Genomic DNA, 18,230 nt, shown 5'->3' on the forward strand with positions numbered 1-18,230 from the left:
TGCTGTGGGCAGGGATACATTGCACTAGACCAGGTTGCTCAAAGCCCCATTCAACCTGGCTGCCAACACTTCCAGGGTTGGGGCATCCACAGCTTCTCTGGGCAACCTGTTATCTCTGATATTGTTTTTAAAGCATTCTTCCCCTGCGGTATTGTCTAATAGCACTTACTATGTGATGTAATTACAGCAGGACTTGGCTCCTTCCTGATAGTCATTTAGTTTCTGTGAAATATGAACGCGTAACCAGGTGAGGCAGCCCAGACAGGATTAAAGCTGGCCAGAGAAATCCAGGGCAACAAGAAAAGCTTCTATTAGTATATTGGTTATAAAAGGAAGACTAGGGAAAACATGAACTCCTTCCAGAAGGAAACATGAGACCTGGTTACCTGGGACATGGAGAAGGCGGAGGTACTCAATGATGTTTTTGTCTTGGTCTTCACCGGTAAGTGCTCCAGCTACTATAGGAGAACATCAGGTTCAAGAACATCTAAGGAACATGAAGGTGACAAGTCCATGGGATCTGAAGAGATGCATTCACAGGTCCTGAGGAAACTGATGGATGAAGTGACTAACCACTATCCATCATATTTGAGAAGGTACTGTAGTCCAGTGAAGTTCCCACTGGTTGGAAAATGGGAAACAAAATCCCCATTTTTAAAAAGGGAAATAAAGAAGACCTTGGAAACTACAGGCTAGTCTCACCTTTGTGCAAGGTCATTGAGAAGGTCCTCCTGGAAGCTGTGCTAAGGCACATAGAAGATAAGGAGGTGATTGTTGACAGCCAACGTGGCATCACTAAGGGAAATTCATGCCTGAAAAATCTTGTGGCCTTCTGTGATGGAGTTACAATGCTGGTGGATGAAGGAAGAGCAACCGATGTCATCTACCAGGGCTTGTGCAAAACATTTGTCACTGTCCTGCACAATGCCTTTGTCTCTAAAATGGAGAGATACATTTTTGATGGATGGACCACTTGATGGGTAAAGGAATTGGTTGGATGGTCACACACAAAGAGTTGCCATTGATGGCTTAATGTCCAAGTGGAGACCAGTGATGAGTAGCATTCCTCAAGGGTTGGTATAGGGACTGGTGCTGTGTAACACCTTTGTCGGTGACATGGGCAGTGGCATTGAATGCACCCTCAGGAAATTTGCTGATGATACCAAGCTGTGAGGTGTAGTTGACATGCTGGAAGGAAGGGATGCCATCCAGAGGCACCCTGACAGGCTTGAGAGCTGGGCCTGTGTGCCCCTCATGAAGTTCAACAAGGCCAAGTGCAAGGTCCTGCACATAGGTCATGGCAATCCCAAGCACCAATACAGGCTGGGTGGGGATGGACAGAGAACATCCCTGAGGAGAAAGGCTTGGACGTGCTGATGGACAAGAAGCTCAGTACGGCCTGGCAATGTGTGCTTGCAGCCCAGAAAGCCAACCATATCCTGGCCTGCATCAAAAGAAACATGGCCAGCAGGCTGAGGGAGGTGATTCTCCCCTTCTGCTTTGCTCTTGCGAGAGCCCATCTGGAGTACTGCGGTCAGCGTTGCAGTCCCTGACATAAGAAGGACATGGACCCGCTGGAGTCAGTCCAGAGGAGGACCACAAAGATGATCAGAGGGCTGGAACAGCTCTCTGATGAAGACAGGTTGAGACATTTGGGGTTGTTCAGCCTGGAAAAGAAGGCTCCAGGGAAACCATATAGCAGTACCTATTCTGGTACCTAAAAGGGGGCCTATAAGAGGGCTGGAGAGTGACTTTTTGGAAGGGTGGAATGAGGGCAAATGGCTTTAAACTGAAAGAGGGTAGATTCAGATTAGGTACTAGGAAGAAATTCTTTACTGTGAGGGTCATAAATTGCTGAAACAAGTTGCCCAGAGAGGCTGTGGATGCCCCACCCCTGGAAATGTTCAAGGCCAGGCTGGATGGGGCTTTGAGCAACCTGGTCTAAGGGAAGGTGTCCCCTGCCCATGGCAGGGGCGTTGGAACTAGATGGTCTTGGAGGTCTCTTCCAACCCAAACCATTCTGTGATTGTATGATTTTATGGTTTAGTTTCTGTGAAACATTATGAATGACCGTAAAGTATGTTCTGCTAAATGTTTTGAAGGGGAATAATAAAATGTGCTGAGTCATTTCCATTAACACTCTGCAAGGTTGCTGCACTGGTGATTATTGGTGTCTGTGCCAACTCTTCAAACATGTTGAGTACATTTGTTGATTTTATTGGGAAACAGGATAGCTGAACTCTTTAACTGTTCTTAATTGGGTGTTTCCTGGGCTAGGCATGATAGTCAATGCAACTTTTGAGACACTTGAGAAACTACCACACCCCTTATGTTCAATAACACATAGGGTATTCTCCCAGTTTCTGTGTGAAGAGTGTTCACAAGCTTAGCAGCAGTCACCAGTTTGATTCCACAGTTAATGCTAAACCCAGGTGAATGGAAAGTTTGTTCAAGTAGAAAATAATAACAATTAGTTGTATAAACAGGACCTTTTCTGTGATAACTATGCCAGTGAAATCATTGCCACCCATCTCTAAGTACTCTGCTTGTTTTCTTTTGACCTTGAATAGTACTGTGCTTTTGTAACACAAATGTTTGCCAAGGAATGGAGTGAACTAAATTGCTATTGTGTTTTTTGTTGTGTATGTGGACTAGGCTGAAATACGTATGCTTTTGCCCTGGATTTGCTTCACTGGTTTAGAGTAAAGTAAGTTCCATAGTGCAAGGCTAGACATGCAATGAGAAGGACTTCCAGAGGACAGCTTGGCTTATAATGACCTCTGGTATTTCAGATGCAGTATACTCAATTTCTGAGAAGGGCAAAAAACTCTGTTGATGACTTACCTCTTTAATTAAGGATCCCATGTAAAGTGCAGTCAGTGGAGTTTGTTCTGCTGGTTTGACAACCACCGTGTTTCCACAAGCAAGGGCAGGGGCAATCTTCCAGATGAACATCACCAATGGGAAGTTCCACTGAAAGACAGATGAGAAGGTGTATCCTGTTTCTAACACATCACCAAAATGCCTTTGGTTTTTTGGTTTGGTTTTTTTTTTTTTTTTTTTTTTTAATAGCACAAATTTTCAACTGGGTAGTTGAACTCTTTATTGATTTTTTTCAGAATGGAGATATTTTGAAAAACCAACTGGCAAGCCATGTTATACAATGACCAGTGATTTTGGTATATCTGAGTCGAGGTGATCAGCTCAAGAGACAATAATGTACTCCTTTAACAAAGCCTTACAGAAAGTTGCTGGATTAGTGGTGAAATTGGGATTTTTGCTATTTTAAATTATCAATTCTGTCATCAGTTTTCTAAGGGATGCAAGGTAATAACACATAACGTTTTCCCTGCCCTCTTCCCTGGATGTTTCACTGTCAGCTCTCTGTTGTAGTCAGTCCAGCCAGACCATAGAGCAGCTGACTCCTTTGGTCCTCTTATTCAGCAGTATGAGTAACAATGTAGATGAAAGAAAAACAGGTTACCCCTTTGCAAATATTTCTAATAGTTATGGAAGCGCTGAGTCCATGAACCTCAATATAAAAGATGCAGTGTGCCTTACCTTTATGAAAGTAGAGAAAACGGTAGTTAATGGTTGTTACCTATTATGTCAGAAAGGCTTGGAGGACTATACATGCAACTGTTCTTTATCTGTCTCCTTATCTAATTTCAGTTTCACCCCACTCCCAAAAATAATGGGAGCACAAATAACACAAATTAAGGGATCACAGGGTTTTCTGGATCTTTATCATTAAAATGGAAATGTGGACATGGAAGGAAATAGAAATTATGAACTAGCAAAAGTGTTCTGCAGCGTTCACACCATTGGTTAATGTAAAAATGTCCAACTGGGTGGGTTCACATTTCAATGGGCAGAAAATAAAGATATACTCAGAAGTCCTTGAACATTTTATGAGGGAAGCTAGTCCTCAACTAATTGCTTATACTTCCAGGATACAATTTTCTTTAGAAGTGGCCATATCTAGTGTTTCTAGTTATTTAGCATATCTTGAGTCTGAGTGCTTTACATGAAATATCTTGTGCCTGGCCTACAAGAGAATCTAAACCAGCTGATTCCCAAGATATCCTGGGGGCTGGATCCAAACTTATTCCAGTGATGTTCTCTAAATCAATGTGGTGGTCTACAGAGATAACAAATTTGCAAGCTCAAATTAGGGACATCAGGAATTTGTGGGACCCACATGTCTGAGCAAACTTGATAGTCAAGCTGAGTATTTCAGGATCTGATAAGCTGTTGAGCAGTTCAGGTCAGGCTGCTCATGCCTACCATGTGCAAAGAGGTGCTTGGACTGGGAGTGTTGAGTGCATATAATCATTTCCACAGCAACCCACTGAAGCTGTCTATACCTCAGAAACAAATTTAAGAGCTCCTCGGTGTTTTGGATGTTCAGACTCAGGCAGGCCTTTTGAATCTTCACATTGCTTCAAAACTGGGAATTTAGACACTTGGAAACATGCAGATCAGTATCACCGTACTTATTGGACGCATTCTTTGTGTTGTTACTTGTACCATCAACATGGTGAATGAGTCTTGGTCATAAACAAAGATCCAGCAGTCTGGATGCTGTACAGAGCAGAACAGATATTCCAGGTCCTGAAGAACTTATTGCTTATAAGCTTATATTACTCTCTCCTACTTGTTTATTTCTAATTCCTTCTGTTCCAGCAAAACAAAATTCTGTCTTTCAAGCTAATCCACCAGTCAATGTTTTGAGATTTGTTTTCCCTCCATATAGAGAAAGGACAGAGACAAGGCTAGATTGGAGTGACTCATCAAAAACTCCATGCTGCAGAATTTGATGAGTATTCAGGACAGTCTTTATCTTTTGGGATTGGAAATCTTCTGATTGGTAATATTTCACAAATGCATTTACATAGACAAAATTTTGAAAATATTTCCATTTGTTACAGGAACATTTGTATTTTACATAAGTGGCTCTTACTTACAGGAATAATTTGGCCACACACACCGATAGGTTCACGTCTAGTAAATGTAAAAAAGTTTCCATCTAGGGGAAGAAGAAATAAATTAGATATTCAGGACAAAGCTCTTCTGAGAAACAGTTAAATCAGAAAGAAGATAAAGCTGGATACCAAACTTAGCTGGATACAATTTTGCTTATAAATGATGTTTTCAAAATCTCAGCTATGCAAAAAAGTAACCATAAAGTGCATCTGGATTCAATATCTACTTTCTTCATAGCTCCAAGGTTTGATTCTGCCAGCCTGACTGACTTTCTGCAGTGATAGCCCTGCTTCTCAATATGGTATGCACAGCACATCAACGAGCATTCCTCATTGCTTTTTTCTTTTATCACCTTTTTTTTTTTTTTTTTTTTTTTTTTAGGGTACTCTTTTAAAAGCTACTTGCAATCCTAGGTACATATCAGACATTTTTTAATATTAGATCTTAGCTTAAATCAAATCCATTAAGTATAAAATTCTCTTTGATTCAAATAAACATGTGTTCCATTAAGCCTAGTGTAGAGATTTACGTGACGGAAAAAAAGTTGGAAGTATTTATCACTCCAGTTTTCCTTAATTCCTTCTTTATTACCATTCTTTGTCCTTCTGAGAGAAGGCAGCTAGAAACAATGTTTTCATAGAGCTGCTTAATGGGAGAAAGAACGGAATGAAATTTCAGAAAATAAAGGAATGTTTCCTCGTTCTTGTCTTTCAGTACTCTTCCTAATAAATTATCCAATAACTGAAACAAATATTACTGTTCATGCTAATCTTAGCTTTAATAAACAAATACCTGGTTTTCATTACTGTATCATTGTATAAACTATATATTGTTACGCAAAAGTAACCTGCCAGACTTAGATGTGCATACAGGCTAAAATCTTTTGTTCAATGAAGTACTTATTAGTGGTGTATAAAACAAGAAATGAATGTGAATAACTGCACTAAATGTTTAAAAGAAGCAGTATGATAAATCTTCAATAATCTGTATAAAGAACTATCTAAAATATTTTCTATTTGAGATACATTTTGTGTTGCACAACATTTACAAATAGGCAGGTTTTTATGGATTACATTGACTTCAGTTGTGTACTTCTGTTATCTCAAAACTACTCACCCATTGGAACAGTATGGCCGTGGATTTTATCAGCCCAGCCTGCACAGTAGCGTAATGTTTTGATACAGGCACCTAAATCCATTAGGTAAGCAGTGGAAAAGAGTTTCCCACCATCAATGGCTTCCATTGTCTGCAGAAAACAGCAATTACAAAGTTAATATCAATTATGGATAATAGTTCTCATGCTTGTACTTTGTAATTTAGCTTTTGGTTGTTGAGTTCAGAAGTTTTCAGCTTCAGTACAAACATTTGGATTAATTCCTCTCTGAAGGACATGTAGCATTTGAAAAACCAAAGGTAGCAATATACAAATGAGAAATTTTCATGATCATTCATTCACAGTGAGCTATGTAGATAACATGATCATGATCATGGCACATTTGCAATGATGAGACATCTGAAAAAACCAAAATTTTCCATATCTGAATCAGTTACACTGTTTTAATTTATATTAACTATTCTACAAGTATAGATGAAATGATCAGCTAGGAGACTGTGCAAATAACTGATGAAAATAAAACAGGTGGCTTTCCAATGACACCCAAGGTAGGCAGTAGTCTCCTGGAAACATCAGTAACATTAACTTGGGATCCTGTGACGTTTAATTATTAAGAAACATCTTTCTTGGTGCTTAATGAACCCCTGATTAGCAACTTATATGACCAAGAAGACTCAAAGCATGGAATAAAATACCCTAAATATACCTTGAGTGTTTGATGTGCAAGGGAGAGGTCTGAGCTATCAAGTACACTCAACTGAGAAAAATTCACTACGAAAAATAAATGCTTAGAAAAGACTGTCTTTTATTGGCTAATCTTTAACTGAGTGAACTAACTGGTCTTATTTGAAGCCAGGCTTGACTCTCCGTGCCATGGACCTCCATGCCAGACAGATATAAACATTTAGAATAATGATCAGCAAATATTCATTGAACATCTATAATTTTTCAGCTGGCAATTGTGTTTCACCCACAACACTTTAATGATTCCATAGACACCAGCACTAAACATTGTTGATTTCCAGCCATGTCTAGGGACTGTGGTGAGGATTAATGTTGTTTAAACACCCCTGATTGTTTGGATATCTAGTTAAAGATCATGTACAGTTCTTAAATAGTGTCAAGATCTTCTTGACACTGCTAGAATTTTTTTTCTTAAGTTTCCCAGTACGGAGACACTGGGGATCTTCAGCTTTGTGAACAATCCTGTTAGGATACTTAGTAGGACACCCTCAAACTATAGTTTCAAGGTCTAGTCAGATCTTATAAATATTATTTTCTTTTCAAAATTTGTTATTTTGTATATCAAAGGTTCTTCAGGGTTGCAGGCTGAGTCTACAGATTGATCCTGCAAGTACAATGTTTCACCAACAACTGCCCTGTGAATCCCACAGTTGTAGATAACTGGACATATTGTGGATACCATACTTGGGAAGAGAACAGAACAAATGGAGGAGCTAGCAATGCTTGATGTCTTTCAGCAACAAGGAACTTATTAAATGAGATATACCCTTGCCATTCCAGGCAATATGTCTGGCACTGTTTTGTTCTTTTTGGATATAGGAGAATTATTTTTTTTCTGGCTTTGAACTCACCAGCTATAGCTTTTAACATCACAACAGACTGAAATCTAAGAAACAAAATTCTCTGGCTCTTTCAGTACCCTGCTTTGACTTATTCTTCCAGTAGCCTACCTATAGGACTGTTGAGCCTCTGGAGCCTCAGAGGAGGCGTCTTGTCATTATATGAAACACTGAAATGGAATAGTTTTGATCCTGGCCGCATGCACAGACACAGAAAAATACCTTTGCAATGAGCTTTGGGGTCTGTTTTGACCTCTAGTGTTTACAAGGCTATTTGCAATTCTGTAGTACTTGTTCTGCAGTTAGGATAAGCTGTGAGTGGAGAAAATCTCGCCTGATTTCGACTGAGTCTGAAAAGCACTCGATTCAAACACACCTTATCTAAAAGGAAAAAGCAGTTAATAAAGCAAATAAGGTGTAGGAATTAAAAACAAGGTCAGTAAAATTAACTTGAGAGGAGCCCTAGAGAAAAACAATACTTCCATATTACAAAAATGGCAGGCGGGAACAAAAACTAACTTAATGTTTCAGCTTTCCTGTGGAAAAAAAGATTATTTCTCCATCCTTTTTGCATGTGTAATGCCTTAGGCTGTACAATAAAGAAGCAAATGCCAACTTACACAGTATTTAACTTGTAATGGAGCACACTTTTCCTATTAAAAATATAACTCTTACAATTTTGTCTCTCTCAATTCCAATAAATCTAACTTTGTTGAGGACAGACATTCTAGCCACCCGTTTCCTCCTGAGTCCCTATCTTTAACAATTATCTTTAATAACCTATCAGGGTTATTAGAGAAATAACTTTGTTGAAGAAAAGTGTAAATTTGCAGCTGCAGACTTTGGAGCTCAAGGAAATAACCTCAGTTCCATCGATTTTTCATTTTTATTTTAAAAACCTTTTTGGGACACAAGCAAGTGTCTTCCTATACTACAGCCATAAGGACAATAGAATGGGCAATAGATTGCTTGCAGGTTTTACTTATTTTGAAGGTTTGAATTTTATGAGCTTATTGATGGTGCGGTTTCGATCTAATGGCTAGGTAGTTCAAACTGTAGCTAGATCAGTCTGAGTGACTATCTGCAATGTCGGATACTCCCTCCTACTCTAAAATTTTTGCTGCTGTTGGCAGAAAACCAGGGTTCATTTTCAGGACGTTGCAAACAATTATCCTTCCTAAATGTTAATTGCAGAAGGTGCTTGAAATAGCAAAGAGATCATCTTAATTGTAGCAACATATGTGGGGTCTAAACCATGAGGGGGGTTTTACTACACTTTAACAAATTGGTAGTGCATTTAAAAAAAAATGTTCTTTCTTGCCTTGCTGCATAATCTGTAGGTGGTGGTGCTAAAACTTAAGTGTCTGCTGTTAAGTGTGGTAAAATGGCCAATGCACAGTAGATGGTAAAGATGGACATCATTCCCACCTCACCATGTTCTTCCTACTAATAAGTAATTCATTGCTGCCTTTGGTTCTGATTAAGGTTTTTCATTCATTGCCAGTTGCAAGCTGGAATTAATGAAGGACCAGTGATAACAAAATATATAGCCATGATATTCAGAATTTCTCCAAATGCTTACTTGTACCGTCTGTAAGAGCTGAGCTAGGCTTAGAGTTTAGGCCTTGATTCAGGCTTTGATTTAGACAAGTGTCAAGCACGTGGTCTATGCTAGTGTGTCCTTAAGAATAGACAAATGAAACTGCATTGATTGTAGATGGCTTAAGTATCATTTGAAAGCTAATCAAATACTCAAGTACTTTGTGTGGGGGGTGTGTTAATAAACCAAAGCGCAAGTCAGTTTAATGAAATCCATTTGCAATAGAGATGAGAAACAAGTATTGAGACAACCTGACTTTCCAAGGATTTACCATGTCATGCTTGTGTATAACTTTCTTTAAAAACCGGGACATAGGCTTTTCTCCCAGTCTTTTTGTTCATGTATCATACTCACAGCTAAAATCAGCCGATCTCTTTCAATTAAGTCAGCTAGTTTATTCAAGAGCCTTCCTCGCTCTGAAGCATCCATTGTACGCCAGGGTGACCCAAGCTCAAAAGCTTTTCGAGCTGCTTTAACAGCCTTGTCTACATCTGCCTGTGGGGAAAACAGATAAACTTTTATAATCAATAATCGATTCTGTGATCAGTCTTGTTGGTTGTTAAACATGTGAGGTGTTCTGCAAGTTAAATAAGGGACACCAACCCCAATCTAATCAGAATTAGTACAGTAATCTTAAATACATGGGTTATTTTCTTTCAAACACTTATCATTTCAGCAATGTGAAGTTGTATGAGAAACAGATGGTTTCTCAAAGCTTCTAAAACAAAAACATATTAAGGAACTTTATTTTTAAACTTCAGATTTTCAAACCTTCTGCCTTCTAGTGTCTGTAATTGGGGATACACCCACCAATTACACTACTGATGCAATTTAATCTTTTTTATATACAAAGAGATGTCCAAATCTCTAAGTTAAATATTTAAGTACTCAACATCATCTAAAAGTATCTGGTGGTGTGCTAAAGACCACATTAGAAAAATCTGTTCCTTAGAATGTTTCATAACAGGAACAGAGATTCATTATTGAGGAAGACAATTTGATGCGGTTGTTTTTGAAAGATTTAAGGAAAATTTGTATTTTAAATAATTTTAACAGTTGACTAAGTTTAAAATGCTAAGCCTAAATATTCTAAAGTTTAAACATTGTCTTTGCATTAAGCAAGGTAATTTGTCAGTCCATTAATGGTGTTTATAGCATAATTTATTGTTTATCATTTGGCTTTCATTATAGCAGGAAAATTAATCTACAATGAATTGTATGAAACTGTTTCCTCTGCAAGGTTGTTCCAGAATATAAAAAACTAAATTATGAAATCTACTGAGAAAAGGTTTTTATTACTTGGAATTCTATAGCTCAAAATTTTTGTAAAAGTTTCTCCAGGAAAGCAATGACATAAAAAGGAGGTTTATTCCAGTTTTTTGTTGGAAATTAAAAACAAATTCTGAGAAAAAAAAAAATATCTATACATGGCCCATTTTCCTGAGCAATTTGCATGCATTGGTTGGAGGATTTCTTTCAAACTTTTTTTTGTACTGCTGGTTGCTAGTCTCTCCTGCAGGGGAATCACTATCAAGGCTGACTAGCTCAGCGATGTTTACTAAGATAACACCAAAGTCAATTGTTCAAAATTTTAGCCAGATTTTGGTTCACAGCAAGATCTCATCACCAAGATTCACCAGAAATCCTTAACCAATGTTGTTAGCCAGCAGGTAATTTTTAAAAGCAGGGAGTCTGTGTGTTTGGAAAAGTGGCTTGGAAAGCCCAGCACAGATGAGCTAGGCAGGAGGCCCCCCCGAACTTCCCAAGGTTCATTCCAGGAAATTTGGAAAAAGATGGGAAGGGTCTCTACAAATAGCACAGCCATTACTATGAGGTAATACTGACCGGTCACTTAGATCCGGTAGTTGAAACCTACCAGATTAAAAGCAATTGCATTTTTTCAGAATCTGTCAGAATGTCATTAAATACCTCATCACTTATCTGTGACTCAGAAAATTGTATTCAATTAATATTTAATTCTGGTTTGTTTGGTTTTTTCTCTCTTGCCTCTGTCATAAATATTTTACAGCTTTGCAATGTGACTTGGGAGGTACGCCTTGACCTTTACAGAAAAGAAAGGGAAACCATGAGCTATACTTGTATGAATGATGTAAATTAAAACTAAATACAGTGCCATGTGTTCTTTCTACTACAAGTGCAGAAATAATTAAACAAAAAAAATCATATAAAGCTAATACAAGGCTGTGTATGAAAAATAAGGAAAAAAAAGTGTTCTTCAACAGTTGAAATTTGGGTACCTGAATCTACACTGAGTGTAGAGACTGATAGCTCCTTTCAGAACTAGTTTAGACTTTTTATAGAAGTACATTTGCTTTACATCCCACTGACCATTTGTTGAGCTGCTTTATTATTACTAGGGGCCTTTAGGATTAGCAAACATAGCTTGAAAGAGCCATCAAACTGAAAGGAAAACAGTTCCCCACCCACATATGTGTCTGTGCTTTGTAATCTCCACTTTTTTTTTTTTTTAAATACCACTGCAAGGCAGTGTACAGCCCTTTGTCAACCCTATTGTACACACAAATTAAATTCCTAAAATCTTGGCTCATTATCTAAAGACTAGGCTTTAGAATATTAGGTTCACAATGACTGTGTAATTTACTAGATTTGTACATTTCACTTGTCAATTTGGTTAATAGCAGTTGTCATTACACATTAGTTTGCAAAATTATTGGAGAGAAAGCAAACCCGTGTGTCGAACAGTATTATCTCTTTAGTGATTTGTTAGGTTGCTTGTAAGGAATGAAAGCTACAAAAATTCTGAATGGGTAAGTGAACAGTTGCAGGTCATGAGTAATTTAATTTGAGGATGATCAAATATCAGGCCAACCTGATTTGCAGCGTAGTTTGGTTTTTAAACACTGACTAGAGAAGAGGTAGAAGTACTATTTTACATCAAAAGCATATATGGTTCTAGTGGGGTCAATTGAGAAGTTAACAGCATGCTTATGAAATTCTTTGGCTGAGGACAGAAAGAGCCTGAAATAATCTCAGTGACTGTGAGGACTATATACAGGTAATTGGGTCTAAAGAAAAGAAAGAAAACAGGCATTTGAAATACTCATGATTAGACATGTGAAATTATCAAAATACAAATTCATGAAGAATTTCTCAGCCATCTGCCTAACAAAATGTTTAAAATGTGTCTTCACTATGACCGTCTTAATAAAGTGTGGACACTATTGCTCATGTGCTAGACAGTTAGCATTTGAGCCAATGTTTATGAGTGGATTCATGATGAAACTACAGAACAGAGTAACTAAGATTCAGTAAGCACAGGATGGTGAATGAACCGGGTTTCTTTGTGTTTCTCACAAAACCCATTTTATTTCAGAGTGAATCTTTGTACAATACATTATAGTATTTTGAAAGAGATCGTGCTTATTATATGGGCAGTATTTTTTTTGGTGAACTTTTACACAGATAAATGGCTTGTAAGTTTTATAGTAGTTGTCATGGATAAAAAGGTGTTTAATGGACATTCTGCTGCTGGATTTAAAACACCCTTGTTACAAATATTTCCAGATATGCATATTTCTTGACTAAAGTTAACATCAGATTTCATTTTGTGAGAAATGTGAGAAAATTTTCGCAGTTTTTGATGTAAAAATTTAACTTTGAGGAGAAAGTGTAGAAAAATGAAATAAATATTTGCAAGAATCAAACCAAGTAATTATAAAACCAATTTTATTTTCCATTACAGTCATCACTTCTTGTATACCTGTTAATTTGAAATAGAAAACTGCTCATATTTATTTCTCAGAGTTTATAAAAAATTTTCTTTGGTCATCAGTTTTAAAATGTTTAAAGAACATTGTCTGTTCTGTTTAAAAGTGTACACTGCTAATTGACAACTTACATTTAAACTAAATGGTACCACTAGGCAAATCCTTTTCCACAAAAAATACATAATATACAGAAATATAGGGCTGTTTATTTGAAGGCTAAGGTTTTAATTATATCTTTGATATTATATGTGTATGTGTGTATGTAATTTTCTGATAAGAAACCTTATAAATATAAAATACAAATACTTTCTTTAGGACCATGTTGCAATACATTTTTCACAAAACCAAATATTTGAAGGGGACAGTACTGAGAAGATACATTCATAGATAAAAATGCTCATGGTAATGATCATCTTCACAGCGTCTGTGTAGGAAAATACAAGTATTTGTCCACTTCATGTTATTTATAATGAACAGGCTTTTATAAATGTGTCACCAACAGATTACATCACTGTGTAAGGAAAACACAGGAAAAAATAACAAAAAAATTTGCAATTATTAGATGTCACTGATCAAACATAATGAAAAGGATCAATATTATTAACAAAAGATATTAATAAAAATATTTCTTCAGAATTTTCCTCTGATGAGCAAGTTTCTAAGAATAAAACAGTTTTTCAGTGTTTGTTTACAAGGAACATCAAGGCAGTAAGGCTCATTAAAAAAGCTAAGAATTATGTTTGCAGAAGGTATGTGGGATGAAGTAAGTATGTATCTGAGGTGGTGTTTTACATGAACAGAGATGGACGCTTGCATTCCTGCTTTTAAAATGCAGAATTGAATTTAAAACTGGAGTTAAGAGAGAGCAAGAAAGAAAACCCTACCTTGTCGCCTTCTTCAACCTCACAGATTTTCTCTTCATTTGCAGGATTAAAGACTTCAAATTTTTTACCACTGACCGAATCATGCCACTCATTGTTTATAAATATCTGCAGATGAAGAAATAGTGTGGCAATATAAGTAACATATTTTATCTGTTTTAATGAAAAAATCTCTTTCATAGCTGAGAGCTACCTGATTGATAGGTACCTGAAATAAAAAGTGTAACAGTTGTTTCTTCATTCTTCTGAAGAGATGAGTAACAACGTACACACTTAACCAGGATCAGCTTTTAAAATTAACTTCCTCTGGGGAGGCAAACTGCCTCTCTCTGCATGATCTTTGTACTTTGTTTGAGATCCTCAGACAAAGGGGTCCTTCCTCTCTCAAACTGGTTTGTGACATTGGAAAGTTACAGCCATCAATGACCCACCTAAAACTACCTGGGTTTCCCATTCTCACAGGGTGGGTAACAATGGAGGGCCTTTCTGTTGCACAGCCCAAGAGAAGTAAACTCGGTCGTTGTGTTTAGTACATGTAATATCTCAGAGAACACAATTTTATTTAGCTTTGCTTTGATTTCTCTTCACTATCTCCTGCCAAAAAAGAAAATCCCCGCCAAAAACATCCAACAGCATGTCTTCCTGAAATTAAAGTCAAGGTTAAAAAAAAACCCACCACAGTTAATTGAACGAAACAAAGAAAGAACCACTTAAGCAGAGTAAAAAGTAAGCAAGTATACTTCTCCATTTCCATGTTACAGGAGAAAAATAATTAGAGATTAGGGAGGAGCTCTTTTGTTTTTCACCCAAATCCTTTGGCTTTGTGGATTCCCGCTTCATTGAATGTGATCCTAATGGAGATTTAAAAGCAGAAACATAATGATCTTAATCTTTTACAGAAACAGCAGATTTTACTCCATTAAATAAAGATAAGAAGTATGAATCAAGAGGATATGGCTGATGTATTCACCACAATTACACTGTGAGTAACCTTGGAGAAAACCTAAACTGTTCTTGCTACTTGGTGCATTTCACAGAGACACTCTCTTAAAAACACAGTTAGCAGCCTATACTGGGAGAAAAGTTCTCTTTCACACATCGTTGTTGCCTGGAAAGGAAGTTGAATTACTTTATTGATGAAATCACACACACTTTTTCTTTAATTGCTGTTTTTCTGCTTGTCCTAATCTTACAAGGAAAGGAGGGCTATCCTCCCAGACTGAACCAGCACAAAGCAAAATGTTTACACTGGCCAAATTAAAATGTCCAAGAGCTGACAACGAGGGGAATTTAAACAGTACCTTATGGGCAGAAGATGGCTATGATCCTCACCCATACATATAACCCTGTACAACTCAACAGATCCTAATGAAAATATACAGGAAACAGTGGCACTTCTGATCATAGTTTTCAAAGCTAGTTCCTACACCTCCTTGGAAAGACTGTTTGCAGGATCTCATTCTGAGCATTTCCACGTCACAATGCTGTTATTCCCTAGGAATTGTGTTATGGGTACCAGAGGCGGGGTTGTGCTGTATTACCATAATCCTGCACTCAGCGTGTGAATATAACCACACACACACATAGCAAATGTGAGTGCTGACAGTGTATATGCCCTCATGGCTTGACAGGATTACAGCTGATGGTAATGTATATGGGGGGCTCTTCTCTCTCCTTGCCCTACCTGAAAGTTTCTCTGCAAAACACCAGGAATTCAAATGTCTCTGGTTTTAATCTTCAGTACGTGCTGCAATTCCTGCTTTTGAAGAGTGATGCTACTTGCCTTGTATGACTTCAGGCTTTGCCAAGGTGATCCTTGGGTAATCATTTTAACTGTCTTGCTTTATAATCAGTATGACTATTTTCTGCTTAAGGTGATCCTATACGTTTGATGATATTCATTATTTATTCAGTAATTTCAATCAATATCCTGATTAAGTCCGATTTAATGGTCACAGCTACCAAATCTTCTGTCACCCTGAAATTGATGACACTTCCCTGCCTCCTAGTCAGCCTTTAGGAATAAAAGTTATAAAATGCTTGTTATTCTGACTATTACTGTCCATGTCTGACTACTATTGTTTGAAATGCAAGGGGTATTACAGCAAATTAATATTACTTGTGTACATTTTCATAGTTTTTCATACTTAATTCCAACTCTGAGGATCTCTGATGTGTCTTCACACTCATTTCTCTTAGCAGACACCACCAGCCTTGATTTTCCATCCTCCTAGATATTGTATAACCCCTTTTACTAATCTGTTGCCTTTGTGTGGAACATCCATGTACCAGGAAAACCAGGCCAGCCTGCATTGCTCATTTAACTGTTTTATCCTGACTTTTACCTGTCAGAGACTGGAGAAGTCTAATATTAAAACCAAAACAATAAGTTAAAATTGTGCTTTCCTCAATCTTGCTAGAATATCCTGTCTTTTTATTTAATGTCTTTCTATTTCAAGATTTTCACAGTGCCAAATATATAGCTAGCAATTAAGCACAAAAGAACAATTGCACAGCAGCTGACCTACACCAAGGTTAATCATAACAGCTTACCCAGCAGCAATGAAATTGATATCCATATTTAATTTAATAAATGTTAGGAACTGTTTCCTTACTTGGAGATCAAACTTTTATACTGGGTCAAAGTACATTGTGTACTGAATTTACTTTGCAAGACTGGAATAAATACCATCGACTCTTCACTGAAACATTACTAGTGCACTTAGAAGAAGACCCAAACAAAGCAAGGTGGGAATTGTTGTTTCCCATGTTGAACTTTTATGATCTGTAACCATTTGTGGTTTCATAACCCCAGAAATTCAAACCTAGTCCCTTTTGTATGGGAATAAGTAATTGGCAAAGGTACTGTTAAGTTTGAAATCCTTATAAGGTCTAAATGACATCAGTGTTATACAAGAATACTTTCTTCAAAAACAGCACAAAATTCCTACCATGTCTATTTTACTTTTACTATTAATTTTGTTATCCCATATACTATGGGACTTTCCTTCTCTTTCAAGCTCTGGTGTCCTAATTTCAGTTGTACTATATGTCCCTTAAAATTATGTCCAAAGAGGGTTTCAGGAGTGAGAAATACTGCAGCTCTCTAGGTTTTTGGTTACTGCATGTTAATAAGACTGTTGAAAAAATCTGTAAAAATCAGTCTGCTTTTCCATTAAAACAAACAAACACTGCAATTGTGCCTGAAAAAACAGTGTTTTTCAGTTTTGTAGGGAAAATATGGCACTATACACACTATATAAAAAGGTAAATGTCTTTTTAAAAGTGTACTTTATACTATTATTAAAATAATGTTAATATTTCTGGGTTTGCCTCCTGTCATATTAAAGATGATACAAAATGAATTGATTCAGCAATTGCTAAGAGACAGAGAATAAAACAAGCTACTAAAAATATGCTCTACTTACTCCCTAATTACTGAGAAATTATGCGATATTCCACAGCTGTGAAAACTTAAGAGGACAAGCAGAGTGAAGGCTAAGGACCTTTGGGTAAAATTTGAGGCACTTATCTCTGTTCGGAATTGCAAAATAGAACTGCGGCCCTATCCATACATGTAGAAGGTCTGTGCTACCCTAGAGTTAGCCACTTCTGAGCCACTGCTGGTAAAATTGTCGAAGTGGGTTAACTTTTTACTTCTGACCCTGCCTAGAAACAGGAAGAGAAACCTCATTGGAAGGATCTGACACATGGCACAGATGTTGAAAAAAAGAAGTTATGTTGCTCCTGAGTGTCATGTAGGTTGTTCTCCAAAGTGGACATGATGATGTATACTGTCCAGTATTAACAGTACCTGTCACCCTCTGTCTAACCACCTCTGTGATCTCTGGGTTTGGGTCAGTGCTGATACGGGGTTGCCACCCTAAGCTGCCCTCTCAGTGCCTAAGCCCATCTTCCTGCTGTTGACAGGCTGGCGCCCTTCCTTCTTGCTCTGTCCCAGTGCCACTGCATTGCTGGCATGCATGTGAGATCTTGATCATGTCTGTCATCAAAACCACAGCAAGGTCTGACTGACTGTGCCAAAGATTTTGTGCTTGAACCATGCCTGTATTTAAAGTCATGGAATCTTGTCCCACCTTTAGTCACTGTAGCTGTGAGGCCAACTAACAGAAAAGATGTGATTCTCATTTCCCCTCCATTAAGATACAGGACACACTGTTGCTGCTGAGTAACAGGAACATTTAAAAAGAAAGCGAGAAAATACTTTGGGGCAAGCAAATCAAATGGTTGACTCAGGGCAGGACAAAGCAAAGACACCAAAACTACAGGATAAAAGTTTTCTACCACACAGGTCTA

At 37.5% G+C, this 18,230-nt stretch overlaps 1 protein-coding gene across 1 annotated transcript in view; it reads right to left on the reverse strand.

Annotated features, from left to right (window-relative positions):
* The window catches only part of ALDH1A1 (aldehyde dehydrogenase 1 family member A1), a 58,592-nt gene that overhangs the window by 14,394 nt on the left and 25,968 nt on the right, over positions 1-18,230 (reverse strand). The window contains exons 4-8 of the mRNA XM_040580021.1: positions 13,917-14,021; positions 9,638-9,778; positions 6,103-6,232; positions 4,968-5,029; positions 2,845-2,973 (exon numbers count right to left, since the gene is read on the reverse strand). Coding sequence (XP_040435955.1) covers positions 2,845-2,973; positions 4,968-5,029; positions 6,103-6,232; positions 9,638-9,778; positions 13,917-14,021 — 567 coding nt within the window. The remainder of the gene's footprint in view (positions 1-2,844; positions 2,974-4,967; positions 5,030-6,102; positions 6,233-9,637; positions 9,779-13,916; positions 14,022-18,230) is intronic.

Source organism: Falco naumanni, chromosome Z (assembly GCF_017639655.2).
Source record: "Falco naumanni isolate bFalNau1 chromosome Z, bFalNau1.pat, whole genome shotgun sequence".
NCBI lineage: Eukaryota > Metazoa > Chordata > Aves > Falconiformes > Falconidae > Falco > Falco naumanni.